This window comes from Ovis canadensis, chromosome 7, assembly GCF_042477335.2.
Source record: "Ovis canadensis isolate MfBH-ARS-UI-01 breed Bighorn chromosome 7, ARS-UI_OviCan_v2, whole genome shotgun sequence".
Taxonomy (NCBI): domain Eukaryota; kingdom Metazoa; phylum Chordata; class Mammalia; order Artiodactyla; family Bovidae; genus Ovis; species Ovis canadensis.
In genome coordinates, this window is record NC_091251.1 from 44,546,426 (window position 1) to 44,563,686 (window position 17,261).

Here is a 17,261-nt window from a genome sequence, read left to right on the forward strand (position 1 = left end):
CTTATCTTTCTAATAATCAACCTGGTCAGAATCTTCAGTTTACATGTTCTTCCCTTGTTAGCCCCACTTTCTCAGAGTGTGAAAAAAAGAAAAAGGAAGGTACCTGTTCCAGCTCTTGGTATGTTGGGAGCTTGAGGTGACGGAGCTCCTCCTTTGATTTTATGAAGGATTCTTTGTTCTCCCACTTGACGAAAGCCCGCTTCCTGACCAAGACTGGGCTGGGGCACGGAGACGTAGGGCTGGGCAGCACATACAGAGTATCCTGGGCTGTCCTCCTTGGGGACGACAGTACAAAGTGACTGGAAGGGCCCTCACTGCCAGGCCAAGACAGTGCTTCAGTCTGGGTGGCCTTATGGGTGACAGTCCTCTTCAGCCGAACAGAAATCTTCTGTGAGGATACCCCCATGAGCATGATGGTCCGATCCTTACTCTCCTCACTGTGTTCCACAGCCTCCCCGTTAGGGAATGTGAAAGGTCCTTCCTCAGGTGCTGTAGGAAGAAGACATGTTGGTACTTTAGCTTAGAAAAGCAGGCACTCGAAATTTACACATTAGTATCAATTGAGGCTTTTGCTACAGGAGTCCACGGGCCCAAAGTGGACTTACTTTCAGGCAGCCAGTTTAGGGAGTGAGGCAGCTGAAATCCAGAGGCCTTGCTGGCCAAGCTATGGCTGTTGGTGTCAGGCTTCATCCACCATGAGAAAAGGCCATCCTTAAAGGCTCCTTTCCTGTTGGTTGCTTTCTTTTGCTCCCCAAAAGGCAGAGTGCCTAAGATTCCATCCCAAGCTTTTTGTATGTCTAGGAATTTGATCTAAATCACAGAAGGGTTTACTGGGCATCACTGTTACCTACTAACTGGTGGTCAGTTTTTCCATTACAAGCAGACCTTGCCTTAGAGCACTTCTACATCAGTGTTCATTTGTTGCCCATAGGACACCCATGTTTAACTTACCCATTCTTCTTCCCGGAAGTTCTAGGAAAGTCTCAGAAGTCCTAGCATCACTACTGGACAAAGCTTTGGGGACAGGTGGCCTGCGGGTGCAGCCCCTTCCCAGGCTTCAGTCTGAGGCCTCAGACCTGCATGCTGTTCTCTGCCACCTTTCTCCTAACAACGTCTGCATTGTGTGTGACAGAACTGTTGCGCCCACAGGTGACAAGGAACACTTAATAACACAAGGTGCATAATATAGTTTCCATTACGAGTAGGAAGGATAGAGAGAATCTTTCCTTCCCAAAAACTATATTCTTCCGACTTCGTTTTCCAAGATGAATGTTCCCAGTGCCTGCTTACCATGGAGCAGATCTTTGGCTCCCAAGGAGCAAAGGTTGGACGTTGGCCCCACAGAGGTGCTGATCTCTGTGGGAGCTGTTGAGTTCTTGGCTCGCTTCTTGCACTCAAACACAACCAGGTCTTTGCACTGTTTGTGGCAGTTCATCCCACAGTCTGTGGACAAGACAGCTTGGTAAGGAAGTCCTTCACTTTCTCCTCCAGCATCTCAAAGCCACACCCAGGCACTGTTCCTGTCACATGTGCCTTTCCTAAGTTCTGGAGCTCGGGCACCTAACATTTCTAATGAACTTAGCATTCTCCTTACTGGGTCACCCCTTGATCTCAGTCTTGTCACAGCCCTTATGAGTCTGAGAATCAGAAGTGGCACCCTGTTATCTCGGGCAGAAGAAGGGTGTCTTTTTTTGGTCATCCTGCACATACTGCCCACTCTAAGGAGACCTCTAGAGACCTCTTTCTTCCTTTCAGTTAAATGTCTTAGCTCCTTTCCTCTTGAACTTTTCTAGTCACAAGGACAACTACGGTAAAAGGAAAGCTGACAAGGGCCTTTGGTAATCACTTATCTTCTGTTTCAAAAGTGATTCTGTGCCTGTCTTTGGAGACCCATGACCACATGAGAACATAATCTAGCAGTCACCCCAATTTCCAGGGCAAGGCAGGCAAAGAGAGGATCTTGTAACAGAGGCTGCATAACTAGTCACCTAGGGATTCCTCTCTCTATGGTGGCAGTCACTCTCAGGGGTGCTCTAGGGAAGCCAGTTAGGGGATGAGGCTGTGAGTCAAACATGCCTTACAGGAGAGCCCCTAGGACTGGGGAAGACAACATGCTGGACAAAGCTGAGCCTTACCTTTACACCGATACCCTTGTTTGATCACTCCCCAGAGCTGTGAGACAAAGAGGAGATGGTTAGAATGTGCTGCATGTCCATCATCTTACCTGGTATGAACCTAGACACTGAGATCCATTCTTTTATTTCTCTGCACTCTTCTCTGCCTCAAGTGGGAGGGAAACCTCCTTTATCTCTCATGTGTCTTTATCCCTCCTGGTCTTAACTCTGATTGGCACAAACTTTTCCTGTTTTCAGTTTAAGTGTTTAAGAAGCTTATTACTACAGTGGATGTATGACGCAGGTCTGATGTGGATAGATCACAGGACAAATGGGATTCTTGAGACTCCAAACTAAAGGGCAAAAATATAGAATCCTGGGGTCAGGGAATAAGTTTAGGAGGAAACTGTTGGTCAGGGATGGGGCAGCCACCCAGGTGACTTCTTTTGAAGGGGGAAGGATGTCTCATATTTCTATTTTCTAACATCTAAAACAGCATATGGATATAATACTTAAAAACTATAGCCTCAGTTCAGCATTTCCTTACCATTTTATTTGAGGCCCCACCTACCAGAGGGAAAAATAAGTCAGGAAGAAATGGGAAAAGATGAGTGAAAAGTAAAACCCACGCATTTAAGGACAAGGTTACCGTAGGTGTTTCCTTAGACTCTAGGCTGGGACAAGTTGATAAAATGTGTGTGAGGTCTGTGCCTGGTTAATCTCTTAAACTATCTCATACTCCTCCCCAAGTTCAACCCCGAAGCACTCTTAAGAACAACTCACAAATCCAGCACAGTTGTCACAGAAAGTGGGCTTCAGGTAGGTGGTCTCTTGGAAGTTGTGAGGAAAACCCAGGCCCAACTTGGAGTAGATGGAGCTGGCCCTCATGAAGTAGGCCGTGATCTCGTCTCTGCTGATGAGGCCTTCCCTGCCAGCAAATGAGAGACGAGGTGTGAGTGGGGTTGGGTCACAAGGCTCCTCCTAGGCTTAGAAACGTACTTTCTCTGTGTCCTTGTGGGGTAGTACAATATATATTACCTGATAGTTACTTCCAGCAGCCCTTCTCTTAAGAAGGATGCGTAGGTTGCATGTAATAATTAGGTAAGATGACACTGCTTATCTCCACAGTTACTCTTTGGCTAAACCAAAGAGCAGGTTTGGTTCTAACTAATTTAACCACTATCCCTTAAGACTTTAAAAAGAAGTGATGGAAATGTGAGTATAGGGAGACAAATACCTTATGCTGTAGTTTCTGGCTTTAGACAGTACATCTACATAACGAACCCACCAATCAAACATTTGGTTTCACACAGAGAACCACCAACATAGAACTTATGTAATCTTGAGACAAGTAAATATGCAAAATATTAATTTTTCATGATCTGTAAGGAAAGCAAGAAGGGATTTAAACTTTTAAACTTTTTTTTTGAGTTGACAGTTCCTAAACCGGCAATTATGGAATCTTCAACTCAGCATTTTAAAAAAGCATGCATTTTCTCATGTTCCATTGTGGTCCAAACTGAAGCCAGACAGGCATTTGCTTGATGATGGCTCTCTTAGTTCCAAAATTCATTCAGTGACCACAGTAGCGTATGTAAACCTATCTGAGTTTATAGATTCTTCTGGCAGAACATTCATGAGGCATTCTCATCACCAGGCTCATAGCCACATATTCCCATGCACAAACTCACCTGTCTTTGTCCATCACACAGAAGGAAAATGGAAAACTTGCAGCAATCTTTTCAAATTCTTCCTGGGAAATGTATCCATCCTGGTCATGATCATAGTTCTTGAAGACAGACTGTGAAAAAAGGTGTTTCTTTGGTGATTACAAAGAGAGAAATCAATCATAGCCAAATGACGAAGGGGCTGGAACACCTGAAAAAGGCCTCTCCTCAGTCCTGAGTGACAGGAACAAGGAAACCTCCTCCTTAAGGTGCTGCAGAGACTTGGTGGGTCACATCCCAGGTCTTTGGCAGGCACCAGCATCTATAGGGTGGCTGGGTGCTTTCAATCCCATTAGCATGGCAATAGGCTGCTCCCCCACGCCCCCCCCCCCCCCACTGTGCCCTTAGTGCACCACACGGAGGGACGGTCCCCCTCCACTCTGCCCTTCCTCCACTGCACAGCTCAGGCTGCAGTGTAGCTGCTACTAGCAGCCTAAAGTGCTCCCATTACTTGCTGGCTTGTACTTTTCTTGTTACACTGGAGTAGTCCACAGGATAAAGAGAGAAATAGGAAGGCATGTAGCACAGTGAATTGAACCAAGCAGTGCCAAACTTGTTAGATTCTCCTTATCACCTTTAACTTAAAGCTTTTCTAACCCCTCTCTGCCTGCAAATCAACTGACAGCCTTTAAGTGTATGCTCTCTTGCTAGGCTTTTAAGAGGTACACTTCCCTCCATGAGGCCCAAGTGTGTTGGCAAAATGTAACTTCTGAACTGTTCTGCAGCCACAATATGAGAAGTGGTTCCCTGTGCTCACATAGGGAAGTTCCAACTTTGTTACCCTTTTTGTTTCTACTGCTGTACTCCCCAACCACCCCCCGACTCCAACCCCCAGAATTAAACCAGGCAGTACCTTGCTTTTTGCCTGCATGGAAACATGGCTGTACTTACATCTACCATCCTTTGGACGTGTTTGCTTATGGTCTTTGGATCGGGTTTGGGAGATACTCCAGAGGCCCAGTCCACTACTACTGGTGGCTTTGAAGGTGTTAGTGGCTAAAATGAAAATATTTAGAGAAATCCCAGTAACTATAATGCAGTCTTATAACCTACAGCTCGCTCTTTTCCCATTACCTGGTAGTTGCATCTGTGGATACCCCTCAACTATGCAGTGGCAGGGAGCAGAGGGCCCACATATAATCGAAATCTAGAATAGTTCTCCATTAAACTTTTTGTTGAAGCTATTAACAGAGTAAAGTAGTAGTTAATTTAGATTTCCTCCCTGTAAAGCAACTAGAGAAAGAACGAAAAAATAAAATTGATAAACCTCTAACCTTTAGCCAGACTCATCAAGGAAAAAAGAGGAGAGGGCTCAAATCAATAAAGTTAGAAATGAAAAAGGAGAAGTTACAACTGACACCATAGAAATACAAAGGATCATCAGAGACTACTACTACAACAACTATATGTCAATAAAATGGACAGCCTAAAAGAAATGGACAAATTCTTTGATACAATCTTCCAAGACTGAACTAGGAAGAGATAGGAAATATGAGCAGACCAGTCACAAGTAGTGAAATGGTGATTTAAAAAACTTCCAACAGACAAAAGTACAGGACCAGATGTCTTCACAGGTGAATTCTATCAAACATTTAGAAAAGAGGTAACGCCTATCCTTTTGAGGCTCTTCCAAAAAACTGTAGAGGAAGGAAGACTCCCAGGCTCAATCTATGAGGCCACCATCACCCTGATACCAAAACCAAACAAAGATACCACACACACACACACAAATATTACAGGTTCATATCAAATATAGATGCAAAAATCCTAGATGAAATACTGAGTTGGCCAAAAAGTTCATTTCCATAACATTTGATGGAAAAATATAAACTTTTTGGCCAATCCAAAACTAGCAAACCAAACCCAACAATATATTAAAAGGATCATACAGTAAGTAGGATTTACAGCAGCAATACAAGGATTCTTAAGTATCCACAAATCAATGTGATATATCACATTAACAAACTGAAGAATAAAAACCATATGATCATCTCAGTAGATGGAGAAAAGGCTTTCAACAAAATTCAACAGCCATTTCTCATAAACTTTCCAGAAAGTGGGCATAGGAACTTACCTCAACATAGTAAAGGCCATATATGACAAATGCACAGCTAACATCACTTTCACTCACTGGTGAAAAGCTGAAAGCATTCCCTCTAAGATCAGGAACAAGACAAGGATGTTCACTGTTACCACATTTACTCAACATGGTTACGGAAGTCCTTGCCATGGCAATCAGAAGAAAAAAAGAAAAAATCCAAATTGGAAAATCAGTGAAACTATCACTGCAGAGGACGATACCATACGTAGAACATCCTAAAGATTCTACCAGAAAGCTAGAGGTTGTCAATGAATTTGGTAAAGTTTCAGACTACAAAAATCTCTTGCATTCCTATACACTAATAATGAAAGATCAGAAAGAGAAATTAGGGAAACAATACCATTTACCATTGCATCAAAAAGAGGAAAATACCTAAGCATAGACCTACCTAAGGAGACAAAAGACCTGTATGCCAAAAAATGTAAGATGCTGATGAAAGAAACTGAAGATGAAACAAACAGATGGGAAGATATGCCATATTCTTAGATTGGAAGAATCAGTATTCTTCAGTGACTACCCAAGGCAACTTCAGATTCAACACAATCCCTACCAAGTTACCCATGGCATTTTTCACAGAACTAGAACAAACAGCTTTAAAATTTGTATGAAAATACAAAAGATCCCAAATAGCCAAAGCAATCCTGAGAAAGAAAGAATGAACTGCAGGAATTGGACTCCTTTAGGCTATACCACAAAGCAACAATAATCAAAACAGTATGGTACCGGTGCACAAACAGAACTATAGATCAATGAAACAGAGTAGAAAGCCCAGGAATAAACCCACACAATTATGGTCAATTAATCTATGACAAAGGAGGCAAGAATATACAATGGATAAAAGAGTCTTTTCAGTAGGTAGTGCTGGGCAAACTGGATAGCTACATGTAAGAGAATGAAATTAAAACATTCTCTAACACCATACACAAAAATAAACTTAAAATGGATCAAAAACCTACATGTAAGTCCAGATTGTATAGAACTCCTAGAGGGAAGCACAGGCAGAATACTCTTAACATAAATCACAGCAATATCTTTTTTGATCCACCTCCAGCAGTAATGAAAATAAAAACAAATGAGACCTAATTAAACTTAAAAACTTCTTCACAGCAAGAAAACCACAAACCCACCAAAGACAACTGAGAAAATAACCTCCAAATATACAAACAACTCATGCAGCTCTCCTTAAAAACAAACCCTATATATATATATTATATAAAAGGCAGAAGATCTAAATAGATCTCCAAAGAAGACACAGAGATAGCCAAAAAGCACATGAAAAGATATTCAACATCACTTATCAGAGAAGTTTGAATCAAAAGTACTTTGAGGTATCACCTCACACTGGTCAGAATGGCCATCATCAAAAAGTCTACCAACAATAAATGCTGAAGAAGGTGGGGGGAAAAGGGTGCCCTCCTACACTGCTGGTGGGAATGTAAATTGGTACAGCCATTATAGACAATAGTATAGATACTCCTTAAAAACTATAAAGAGAAGCACTGTATGATCCAGCAATCCCACTAGGCATATATCTGGAGAAAACCATACTTTGAAATGATGTATGCACCCCAGTGTTGACTGCAGCATTATTTACCAGACATGGAGGCAACCTAAATATCCACGAACAGATGAATGGATACAGAGAAACAACTGATGTGAGGATGCTTTATAATCAACAAGAGGGCAAGGTCACTCCAGCCCACCATGCTATATCCCTTCTCTAACTAGTAAACTACTGTCAGATTCTCCCACTTCTGACACTCATGGCATGTTGTTATTTACTGTTCACGTATGAGTCTTAACCCCTTGAGTACTATGCAGGCTCTTTATGGTCAGGAAATATTCCTCATATGTACTCAAGTTTTCCTTATTCCTAGCACAATGTTAGGCACATAATAGAAACAATATGCTTCTTAAACTGAACTAAAGTCTGTTCCAAGATTAATGACCTTGATGAGCAACTTGTGAAGCACCTGTTACATATGGGAGGCTTAATATGAAAAACTCACTGGGGCTTTGTGATTCCTGGGTTCCCGGGCATAGGAAAGTTCGTAGATTTCATCTTCAGTGTAGTAGAGATCTAGGGATAACTGCCAAGCAAAGCAGAACAGAGTTAATTTCTAGAATGCTGTTCACTAGTGCTTCTTTTCTGGTGTTCCCTCTTCCAGGCTGTAAATTACTTGTTAAAAATTCACAAAGTTTTGGGGATATAACATCTACTGGAGTAGGGCAAGCATTAGTTCTTCAAAATGTTTTTAAATTTGGAGAAGTTTCTTTTAAACTATAGTTAAATAGCTAAGCTTCTATGTAGAGCTTAGACCAAAGGCCCTATCTGGTCAGATGGTCCACACCTCAGGTGTTCTCTCCCAAAGCAGACTGAAAGGACAGTTTTCATGGCCAGATACTATTAAAATTTGATTCCAGCAACAGAATTCCATCTAGGAGACATTATCAAATGATATTAAGAGTTTTATATATCTTAGAACTTTAAAATTTTAGAGGACAGCAGTCTTAGAAATAATCTTGTTCTTAACCTAATTCTATGGATGGACTTCAGGGGGTTAAGAACTCAAAAACATGCACATTTTTTTGAGTGCGGTTTATGTATGTTTGGGGTAGAAGAATGTTCACTGCTTTCCTCACAAAATTTGTGATCCAAGAAAATTAAGATTGTGCCTGTTTTCTCAGATGTTACTGTCTTAAGGATGAGACCAGCCACAGTCACCTGTTCAATTAGTAAAAAGGCTGGGATTAGATACTAGCTGAATGCAACGCCTGAGGAACTATCAGAATAGTCCCCTGAGGTAGGAAGAGGCTACAGTGACTATTCCATGCTGCAAAGAAAAAGGAAAAAGAAAAAGCACAGATTAAAAATTTTACAATTTTAGTACTGAAAGAGAAATGAGAAGTCATCACAGAGATGAACCCCTCTGATTTCACAGAGAAGGAAACAGAGTTCTGTGCCCACAGTCACACAGCTGGTGAACTACAAAACCAGTCTGGAAGGGAGTTCATCTGCTCGCATGCCGCACCCACAGGGCACATCCTGGCCTCCCGCACCACGACAGGCGCTCACCTGCCCTGGGCTTGAATGTCTCTGGAATCTAAGCCAGTGATGGCAGGACCCAAACAATGAACCTGTTTTTTTTTTTTTTTTTTTTTTTAACTCACTGACATGTACCCCCCCACGCCCACCATTTTTTTTTTTAATGAAAACCCACTGTCTCCATCTCTTACCAAGTCTTGTATCCTGATTTGCTATCAGCTCCTCCCAGACAGCTTAGGACTGGCTTTTCTATGAGGAAGGGAATTCTAGAAGTTAAAGGAGCACAGCCCTGGAGCCCCACCACCTGGGTCTAAGACCAGGCTCTGCTGCTTAATAATGTGCAGCCTCTGCCAAGTTATGTATTTTTGCCTCAGAATCCCCATCCATAAAATGGACGTAACGATAGTATCAACTTCAGTTTTGTGAGGCTTCCCTGAGCTGATATCTGATAAGGAAGTGCTAGTAATCTGTCTCCCACGGAGCCTCACCGTCAGCAGGTGCACCAGGTCCTTGTTGGCCTCCAGGGGCGGGGCCACCTCCTGTAGCTGGACTAACTCATTGATGTGGTTGTACAGGGCCAGCAGCTTATGGACGTTCACCTTCCCCTCCTCCAGGTAGTCAGGCATGGCTTCGTACAGGGAGATGAGGTCCTTGAGGTGCACCCCCAGGATGGGGATCTTGAAGTGGGTGCACTCCCCATAAGCACGCCGGTAGTTGTCATAGTTTCTGCAGGAGGACAGCAGCTCAGTCATCTCACCTAGAACCTACAAAACAGAAAAGGAGAGCTGGTCACAGGTACCCCCAGGCGGGCTCTGCTGTCTGCAGCAGCCGCCTGTTTGCTCTCAGCCCCTACCACGATCACACCTGGTCCCTGCTGAGTCAGGCATGGGGCGATCCATCCCAAGGAGCAGGTTCTGACTCTCCAGTGACAACGCCAACTTAACGTTACATGTCACGGAGCAGACTTACCAAGCGCAAGGTGTACTTTACTTCGTAGCTGGAAAATTCTAAGTAAGGTTTTAATATTTTTATGTTAAAGTTGTTCTTTTAAAAAATAAGTGATACAAGCACATGATACATTTTTTTTAAGGTACAAGATTATACAGTGCATGGCAAGTGTCCCTCTGAACTCTGTCCACAGTCCCCTTCCCTTGTGTCTTCCAGAGACAAGTGAAGTGTGCTGCCCACACCTGGCGTACATTAGTGTCTGTGATTCTCTCCCTGTGTCACCTCTGTGATTTGGAACAATATGTGCCTCTTCCGTTGTTCTGCCTGGTCTCAGCCAGCATGATCAAAAAGCTATAAGGTGATCAGACCACTGGAAGGTGTGGGTGGAGCGGCATCCTCCAACCCCAGTGTTGTGAGAGCAGGGATGGTTAATAAGAGACTTCCTGAAAGAAGGGTGAACACCTGGGAAAAACAGATGGGGCAATGAGGCTAAGATATCTCTTCCCTAAGAAGAGAGTCTCCTTCTGTATCAGCTCGGAGGTGGGGGCTGGGGTTTGAGTTTAGTAAGAAAGGCCAGATGAGATGAAATACTCAGAGCAGTCATCATCAAACCTATATGATATATAGCTGCATTTATATCTGCACTGTATCATAATGGTTTATATGTATAATAATAGTCCTGTATCATAAAGGATTAAAGTCTCTATAAAATCTAATGTAGGAAAATACATAGGACACTTACTAAATACCAATAAAATACCACCTATTACAAAATTGTACCTGAAAAGCTTATTTCCAACTATCTGGGAAAGTTCAACGTTCCAGAATGTCACTCTCCAAGGTTTCTGGCTAGTTAGATTTCTAATGTGTCGCTATATAACCTCACTTGACATGCAAACTGAACTATGGTCACTGAACCACCACTGTTCCTTGCTCAAGCAAGGGAGTCAGTACTAAAAATGGTGGCTCTGGACACTCAGTGGCCAATGAGCATGGAGAAGAGGCACATGTTCCAAATCGCCAGCGGGAAGGGGGCGGTAACACTGGCCAGACTGACTCAGTCACCCGCAAATCTGTGACGTCCCCACCCTGTGGGTTTTCTTAAGGGCTTCTCTTCCTGGGTATTCTGCCTGGTTAAAAAAGGGACGGTGTGGCTTGGAAATGGTCTCTGGGTTGCCCCTCAAGGAGGAAACGCTGACACTGGTCCTAGGAATGCTGCTGAAGGGCCCTAGAGGAGACAGGAGCACTGACCTTATTGATTTCATGCGGGACATGTGAACTTGTCTCCTTGAGCCTGGAAATAGAGCTGTGACATAACCCTCCGATCACGGCCATCAACGTATTGAAGTTCTGCAGCTGATGGAGCTTCTGTGACACAGAAAACATGCTAGCAGAGTCACTGTACAGGTCAGTTACGTGGGAGCTTGAGGGTGTCTCTTGTCTCTATGCTATGAGTATTCCTAATTCTGGCCAAAGGCTAGGGATCAGGTATTTCAGTTTTCCAGACATTTCTTTTCTCAGGCTTAGTTCCAGACCAGCAGATCCCAAGTCTAGCAAAGCATCCCATCTTCTTCCTTTCATTTCAGCTGGTCTGCAGACCACTCTCTACATCAGTGGTTTCTAAGAAACACAGGTTCTGGACCCAAGTCCTGATGTTTAGATTCCCTGGATTTGGGGCTGAGCTTTAGGGATCTATGATTTTAACATACCTTCAGTTAATATCAGAGCAAGTGGTCCATGTACCACACTTTAAGAAACACTGGTTTAAGAACATCTAAAGCTAGAAAAATATATCATTCAGTGTAATCTTTTATATCCTTTACCCCAAGGTAACCAGACTGCTTTATTTTTGAGGGCAACACCATGGCTTAAAAAGGACTGTAACTAACTGGGATAGAGTGCTAGAATCTATGTGAAATTTCAGATATGTATTCACAGTCTCTGCTTTTCTCTCATCAAATGCTTAAAACCTACTCCTTAAACACTAAACCCAGCCATTCAACATAACTTGGGCTCACAGACCTAAATCAAGCTGGCCCAGCTATACTGAAATCTGAATTACCCTTTCCTTTGCTAAGTGGACCACATTAGGTAAAACAAAGTTGGCTGGTAATCATCTTCTGAAACGTGTTAAAGATTTAAACAGAACTAAAGCTGTACCCTGACTCTGAAGATGGCCTACATGGCCCTCTCCATACTGATCTCATATGGGATGTAGAAAAGTCATCACATCGAGATCTGAGGACAGGTGAAGGTGCACAAACCCCACCAGGAGATTCATGAGGGGAAAGCAGCTCTCAGGGACAGGCTAGGCTGAGGGGGAAGGGAGTAATTTACCCGGTAGCCCAGGCCTCAAGTCTTCATCCAGTCACTCACCTGAGCTACCTGGATGAACTTGATGAAGACTTCAGCTCGGAGCTGGGGGGTGGGGCGGCTGAGAACCATCAGCTGCACCCACTGGGAGATGCCGTTGCACAGAGCAATGGACCGCTCCATGGTGGGGTTCTCCTTCACGCAGCTATTCACGAGGTAATTCTGATAATCAGAGAACTGGGGAAAAAGAAACTCATCAGCACTGTGCTCCAGCATTTCTGGAGACCTGAGGGGCGTGCTACCTCTGCTGAGCTGATGACCAGAATCTACTAAGGGACAGAGGAGCTCTTGGGCCTCCTCTCCTTTCCTGCTGACAAGGATGGCAGGAAGGACACCTTTCTTATTCCACCCACAGCATGCCCCTCTACATCAGAAGTCATTAGGCATACATGGATGTGTACACATACTGAAAGTGAAAGTGAAGTCGCTCAGTCGTGTCCGACTCTTTGCGACCCGTGGACTCTAGCCCACCAAGCTCCACTGTCCATGGGATTCTCCAGGCAAGAATACTGGAGTGGGACATACTAGTTAACCCAAATATTATGCTGAGCAGATATGGATAGGATCTTGTTTAAACTCTAAAGAGTACAGTATAAAAGAAAAATCTCAGAACTAGTTCCAGCTCTGCTGCTGAAGGGGAAGAACAAAGACAATCTCACAAAATCTATTATGTCATTCTCTGTCTCTCCAGCGAAGCTCTGTTGGCTTCAGCGGAAGCGAGTTCTCTTGCAGGGAGCTAGTGTTCTTTGGTATCACATATAGCGTTTCAAGGAGCAAGGCCTCGATCAGCAGAATTTATCTCTAGGATCAGGGGTGACTGTGGGGCCATGTCAGCAGCCCTTCAAGAGTTTAGGTAAATTCTGAACTAGACCAGTAGCATCTGATTTATTTTGAAATTTCCCCCAGCCATCCAAAGCCTATTCTAGAATGAATTCAAACTCTTACAGGACTTATCCTCATTTGGGGGGAGGAAAATTTTAAAGAAAATTTCAGAAAGACTAGTGATTATCAGGGGAAAAGTGTGTGTGTGTGTGTGTGTGTGTGCGTACACATATGTCTTGTGTGTACACTCATGTGCACAAGGTATTGTGTGTGCATAGTACTACCACCTGAACAAGGCGTGGGGAGGAGGAGGTGGACTTGGAGGGTGGAGCGGGGAGCAGAGCAGGAGGAACACAGCCCAGCAGCGTGCCCTGACTTGCCCAACTACACACAGCCTGACGGGAAAGCCCACCAGCCCAGACAGGACTTCAGGGGGAGGAGGTGGGCGGCCTGTTGAATTCCTCTGCTTACTCTCAGAGCTGTCGCAGGGCAGCTTTTCTCCAGCCCTGTGGGTACATACCGATATCCTCCGGAAGGACTTGAACTCCAGGTAAGTGAGGTGCTCAGACAGTTCTTCTGGCTCCAGATGGTCAAAGAGCAGGGAGACTTTCCGCTTCTTGCTAGTATTCGATTTTATCCTTTGGGTCAGTTTTCTGGACCAGTCACGGGCATTGCTTTTGTGAGTAAAAGTGAAAAGGGAGAAGACGGGGGAAAAGAATAAATCAAATTGCTTTTCTAATGCAAGTAAATCCATGAACGTTTCTCACAAGAATATGCAAAGCACCGTTAGCTAACTTTCCGGGGCCAAAACAATGCATTAACAGTGTCCTTTAATCAGCTTTTCCTGTGGTGACAGCTAGGGAGCCTTGATGGTTCCCATGAGCCTCCTGAATGTGCTGCGGGAACTGGGTAAAATGTGCTGATCTTAAGGAAGTGGGAACGACGCAGCCCTGGTCACGGTGCCCTGGCCTGCAAGTCCTGGCCCTGTCACATATGTTCTCTCCATGTCCACTGGGTGTTCCTTCATCTCATGAGGGTGATGGGGATTCTTATCTGGTTGGAAATCCCACAGTTTGGGGGCAGTTTCCATGCCAGAAGAGCACAGAGAGAAGATGTCATGCTGGGGAATCATGTGTAGGAACACACGGTCCCTCTGGGCAGACTTGTGACATTTTCCTCAAATGTCCCCAGGAACTGAAATGACCAAGGAAGCCTCGCTAACTCTAGAGTTGGCCCCACACACATTTTCTTGTAATCGATTTACATATTTCTTATTCAGTTTCCTTCACGAAGGAAGCAAAGAGAAAGGTTGCAGACTGTGTTTCCCAAACGGGGATTGCTGAGTACCTTGTCTCCTGACAAAAGGGTTCTATGGTCAGACAAGTTTGGGAAATGCTACAAATTCTGCAGCCCTTTTAGCCAAAGAGCATGTTACAGACTCTTGACATGCAGTGCAAAAGGGAAGTTCAGTTCACTATTTCTCAAGTATATCTGGTCAGGCAACATCCCACTGACTAATTCTAATTCCTAAAGAACATACTGTGGAAAATATTGGTAGAGGAGAGTCAGCTAGGGGTGTATTAGGACAAGGAAGTCAGGGTTTCAAAACTGTCCCAGGCCCTGTGTGCTGCATTTTAAAAATGAAGATGTTGCTATTGCAAAACCTTTTATCTTTCATGTTGTTATAGTTCTAAGGAAAGAAGTTCAGAGAGTCCAACCTGCGAGGGAGATTTAAGTGGGACTCTGGTACGTGATTTGGAAATCATTTCTCTGTGGCTGTGGCACAAGGCATCAGGGGCTCTCATAGTCCAGCTTCTGCTGTCATTAACGCAACTAGCTCTGTATCCCCAGATGAGCCAGTCTTGCTGAGCCTCACTTTCCCAAGATAAAAGCATCTTTAAAATATATTTCAGCACTAGAATTCTATATTCTAGGGATCTGTATTATTCTAACATAAAGCAACCACATTATGAAAACCTTAGCAGAAAATGAGTGTACTCTCCTCCCCCCAAATTAGGACAGGCATTCATTTTTTTCAGTCTGGGACATCTCATAAATAAGAAATCCCTGGGAACAATATGATATATTCCTGAGTACTTTTCCACCTCTACACAGATTGGCGTGTCTCTTGCAGATGTACCATGTATGTTATAAACCCTCTGCAGGATCCATTTTCTAGCAGTATCTTATGTATTTGTAAGTTCAGGGTGCCTCCAGGCATTGGCTGCTGAAGAAGCACCAATTTAGTCACTGCACTTTCAGTTTCTTTGGATTTGTATAAATTTTAATCAGCGTCTTGCTACCTGATTTCTTTTTCACTGAGACTTTTTTTTTTTCCTGCTCTCAAGATATAAGCCACATACAGCATTATCACCAAGGACTTCTCTGCTCTCCTGGTACATGGCAAGCTTTTTTCTTTGGTAAAGCCACTGAACCTGCCTGAAGGCTTCTTGGGTCACAGCAGGACACAGAGCCTTGCTGAGCAGCCTGGGTTATATTACAGGAGGGCGGTGGTTTTGAAAAGTAGGATACTCACATTTGTGTTGTGTCAATCAGGCGGCAGTGGAGCTCCTCGCCATTTGCTTTCACCAGTTCCTGAAACTCCTCCATGGTGCTTGCCAAGCTGGTATCCATCTTAAACATGATCCAGAATTCTGTTATCCAGTACCTACATGGTGGGAGTCACAAAAAAGCCAAAACTGAAGCCAAGGACTCACATTTTGGTAGGTTCTTCCCACAAGAAGGACTCAGAAAAAGACAGGGGCTGATTTGTCCTGTATTCCTGGAAATAAAGACTATATATTTCTCTCTACAGAATATAAGGAGCTGGAGCAGGGGTAGGGGGAAGAGAAGAAAACCACCCACTGACAATCAGCTGTGGATCCCCACACGTGCCCATATCAAATGCTATGCTATGCTAAAGTGAATCGTAACCTGGGAAGCCATGACAAAAGGTTTAGGCCCAACAGCATGTGGTTCTTTTGTTTCACCCCACCCCACAAAGTCCCAAATGTATGCAGAAATGTTACCTTACAAAATAGCAGATCTTCAGGCAAAGCCCTGGTGAATTCTTTGCCAAGGCATCCTTATAGGTAGGGCTGTGGTTAAGGGAAATGGAAGCCTCTGTTACAGAAACCAAGCAACTTCTTATCTTTGGAAGATTTGCTAAAACTGCCCTCCCCCAGCCCTCCTAAAATTTTAATTAAAATGTTTCCTTAGGTCTCCGGACCTAGGATAAAACCAACTTGATGTGTGTAGCTGTATGCTTATTATCACCTAGAAGGGCGAAAGTTGTGACTTTATCTAGCCCATGCTAAAGTGGCTTATGGAAGAATGCCACAGCATCTCCTCTACAGAAGGAGGAAGTCACCAGCACAGCAAGGCACGAACAAAAAGATCTGTAAGAAGTGAAGAGGGGCCTCTGCCCACAGCCAAGACTAGGAGTCTAGTGTGCCAGAGAAAACAAGCTAAAAAGAAGAGCCCCTTCTTTTCTTTCCAGCAACTGATTTAAAACAAAAAACACCTTATGCAGTGAATTAGAAGAAAAAGAAGGAATAAATATTCAGATATATATTATAATGAAAATTCAAGCAATAATAGGAAAATGATATGCATAGAGGGTGTCAGTAGACTGATCTTACAGGTTGTAATGGCAAGTCACAAAAAGTCATGTGAATGACCCAAATACAGCTGGAGAGCATGTGAAGGATCAATATCATTGGGAATATTCCATGAGAATAATGCCATCCTAAGAACACAAAAGAACAGCAAAGGTCCACCAAGTTCACATGTCTCTAGCGATATAAGGAAAGAATATACATTTATTGCAAAGGTCGAAGAAATGCAAAATCCAATCCAGTGATGAAGCTGTGTGGTTGTACTCTGTTCTATCAACATACTGAGGAATACTATGTGGGCTGTGTGCTATACAAGCCACTGCCCTCTTTCTCCTCTTAAGAACCACCAGAACTCTGTGAATTCCAGCAGGTCCCTGAGAGGACTCCACTGAGCAGCCAGCAGATGTCTCAATTAAGCAGGGCTGAGCAGTCTTCATTCACTGGGTATGCATGTTTTAACCCTTGGAAAACACAGATGTAGATATAGTAAAGTAAAAGATAGTCTAAAGATTA

The 17,261-nt window shown here is 43.6% G+C and overlaps 1 protein-coding gene and 1 long non-coding RNA gene across 3 annotated transcripts in view; one reads left to right on the forward strand and one right to left on the reverse strand.

Annotated features, from left to right (window-relative positions):
* The window catches only part of RASGRP1 (RAS guanyl releasing protein 1), a 178,666-nt gene that overhangs the window by 9,986 nt on the left and 151,419 nt on the right, over positions 1-17,261 (reverse strand). For both annotated transcript variants that reach the window (XM_069596015.1, XM_069596014.1), the window contains 13 exons: positions 16,161-16,223; positions 15,668-15,799; positions 13,652-13,805; positions 12,313-12,486; positions 11,188-11,304; positions 9,477-9,752; positions 7,952-8,032; positions 4,733-4,837; positions 3,806-3,915; positions 2,898-3,042; positions 2,136-2,172; positions 1,291-1,443; positions 104-489 (listed from right to left, as the gene is read on the reverse strand). In XM_069596015.1, coding sequence (XP_069452116.1) covers positions 104-489; positions 1,291-1,443; positions 2,136-2,172; positions 2,898-3,042; positions 3,806-3,915; positions 4,733-4,837; positions 7,952-8,032; positions 9,477-9,752; positions 11,188-11,304; positions 12,313-12,486; positions 13,652-13,805; positions 15,668-15,799; positions 16,161-16,223 — 1,933 coding nt within the window. The remainder of the gene's footprint in view (positions 1-103; positions 490-1,290; positions 1,444-2,135; positions 2,173-2,897; positions 3,043-3,805; positions 3,916-4,732; positions 4,838-7,951; positions 8,033-9,476; positions 9,753-11,187; positions 11,305-12,312; positions 12,487-13,651; positions 13,806-15,667; positions 15,800-16,160; positions 16,224-17,261) is intronic.
* Positions 12,707-16,375, forward strand: LOC138443499 (uncharacterized). Its single transcript, XR_011258179.1, has 2 exons — positions 12,707-15,854; positions 15,947-16,375. It is a non-coding gene; the product is annotated as an uncharacterized lncRNA (long non-coding RNA).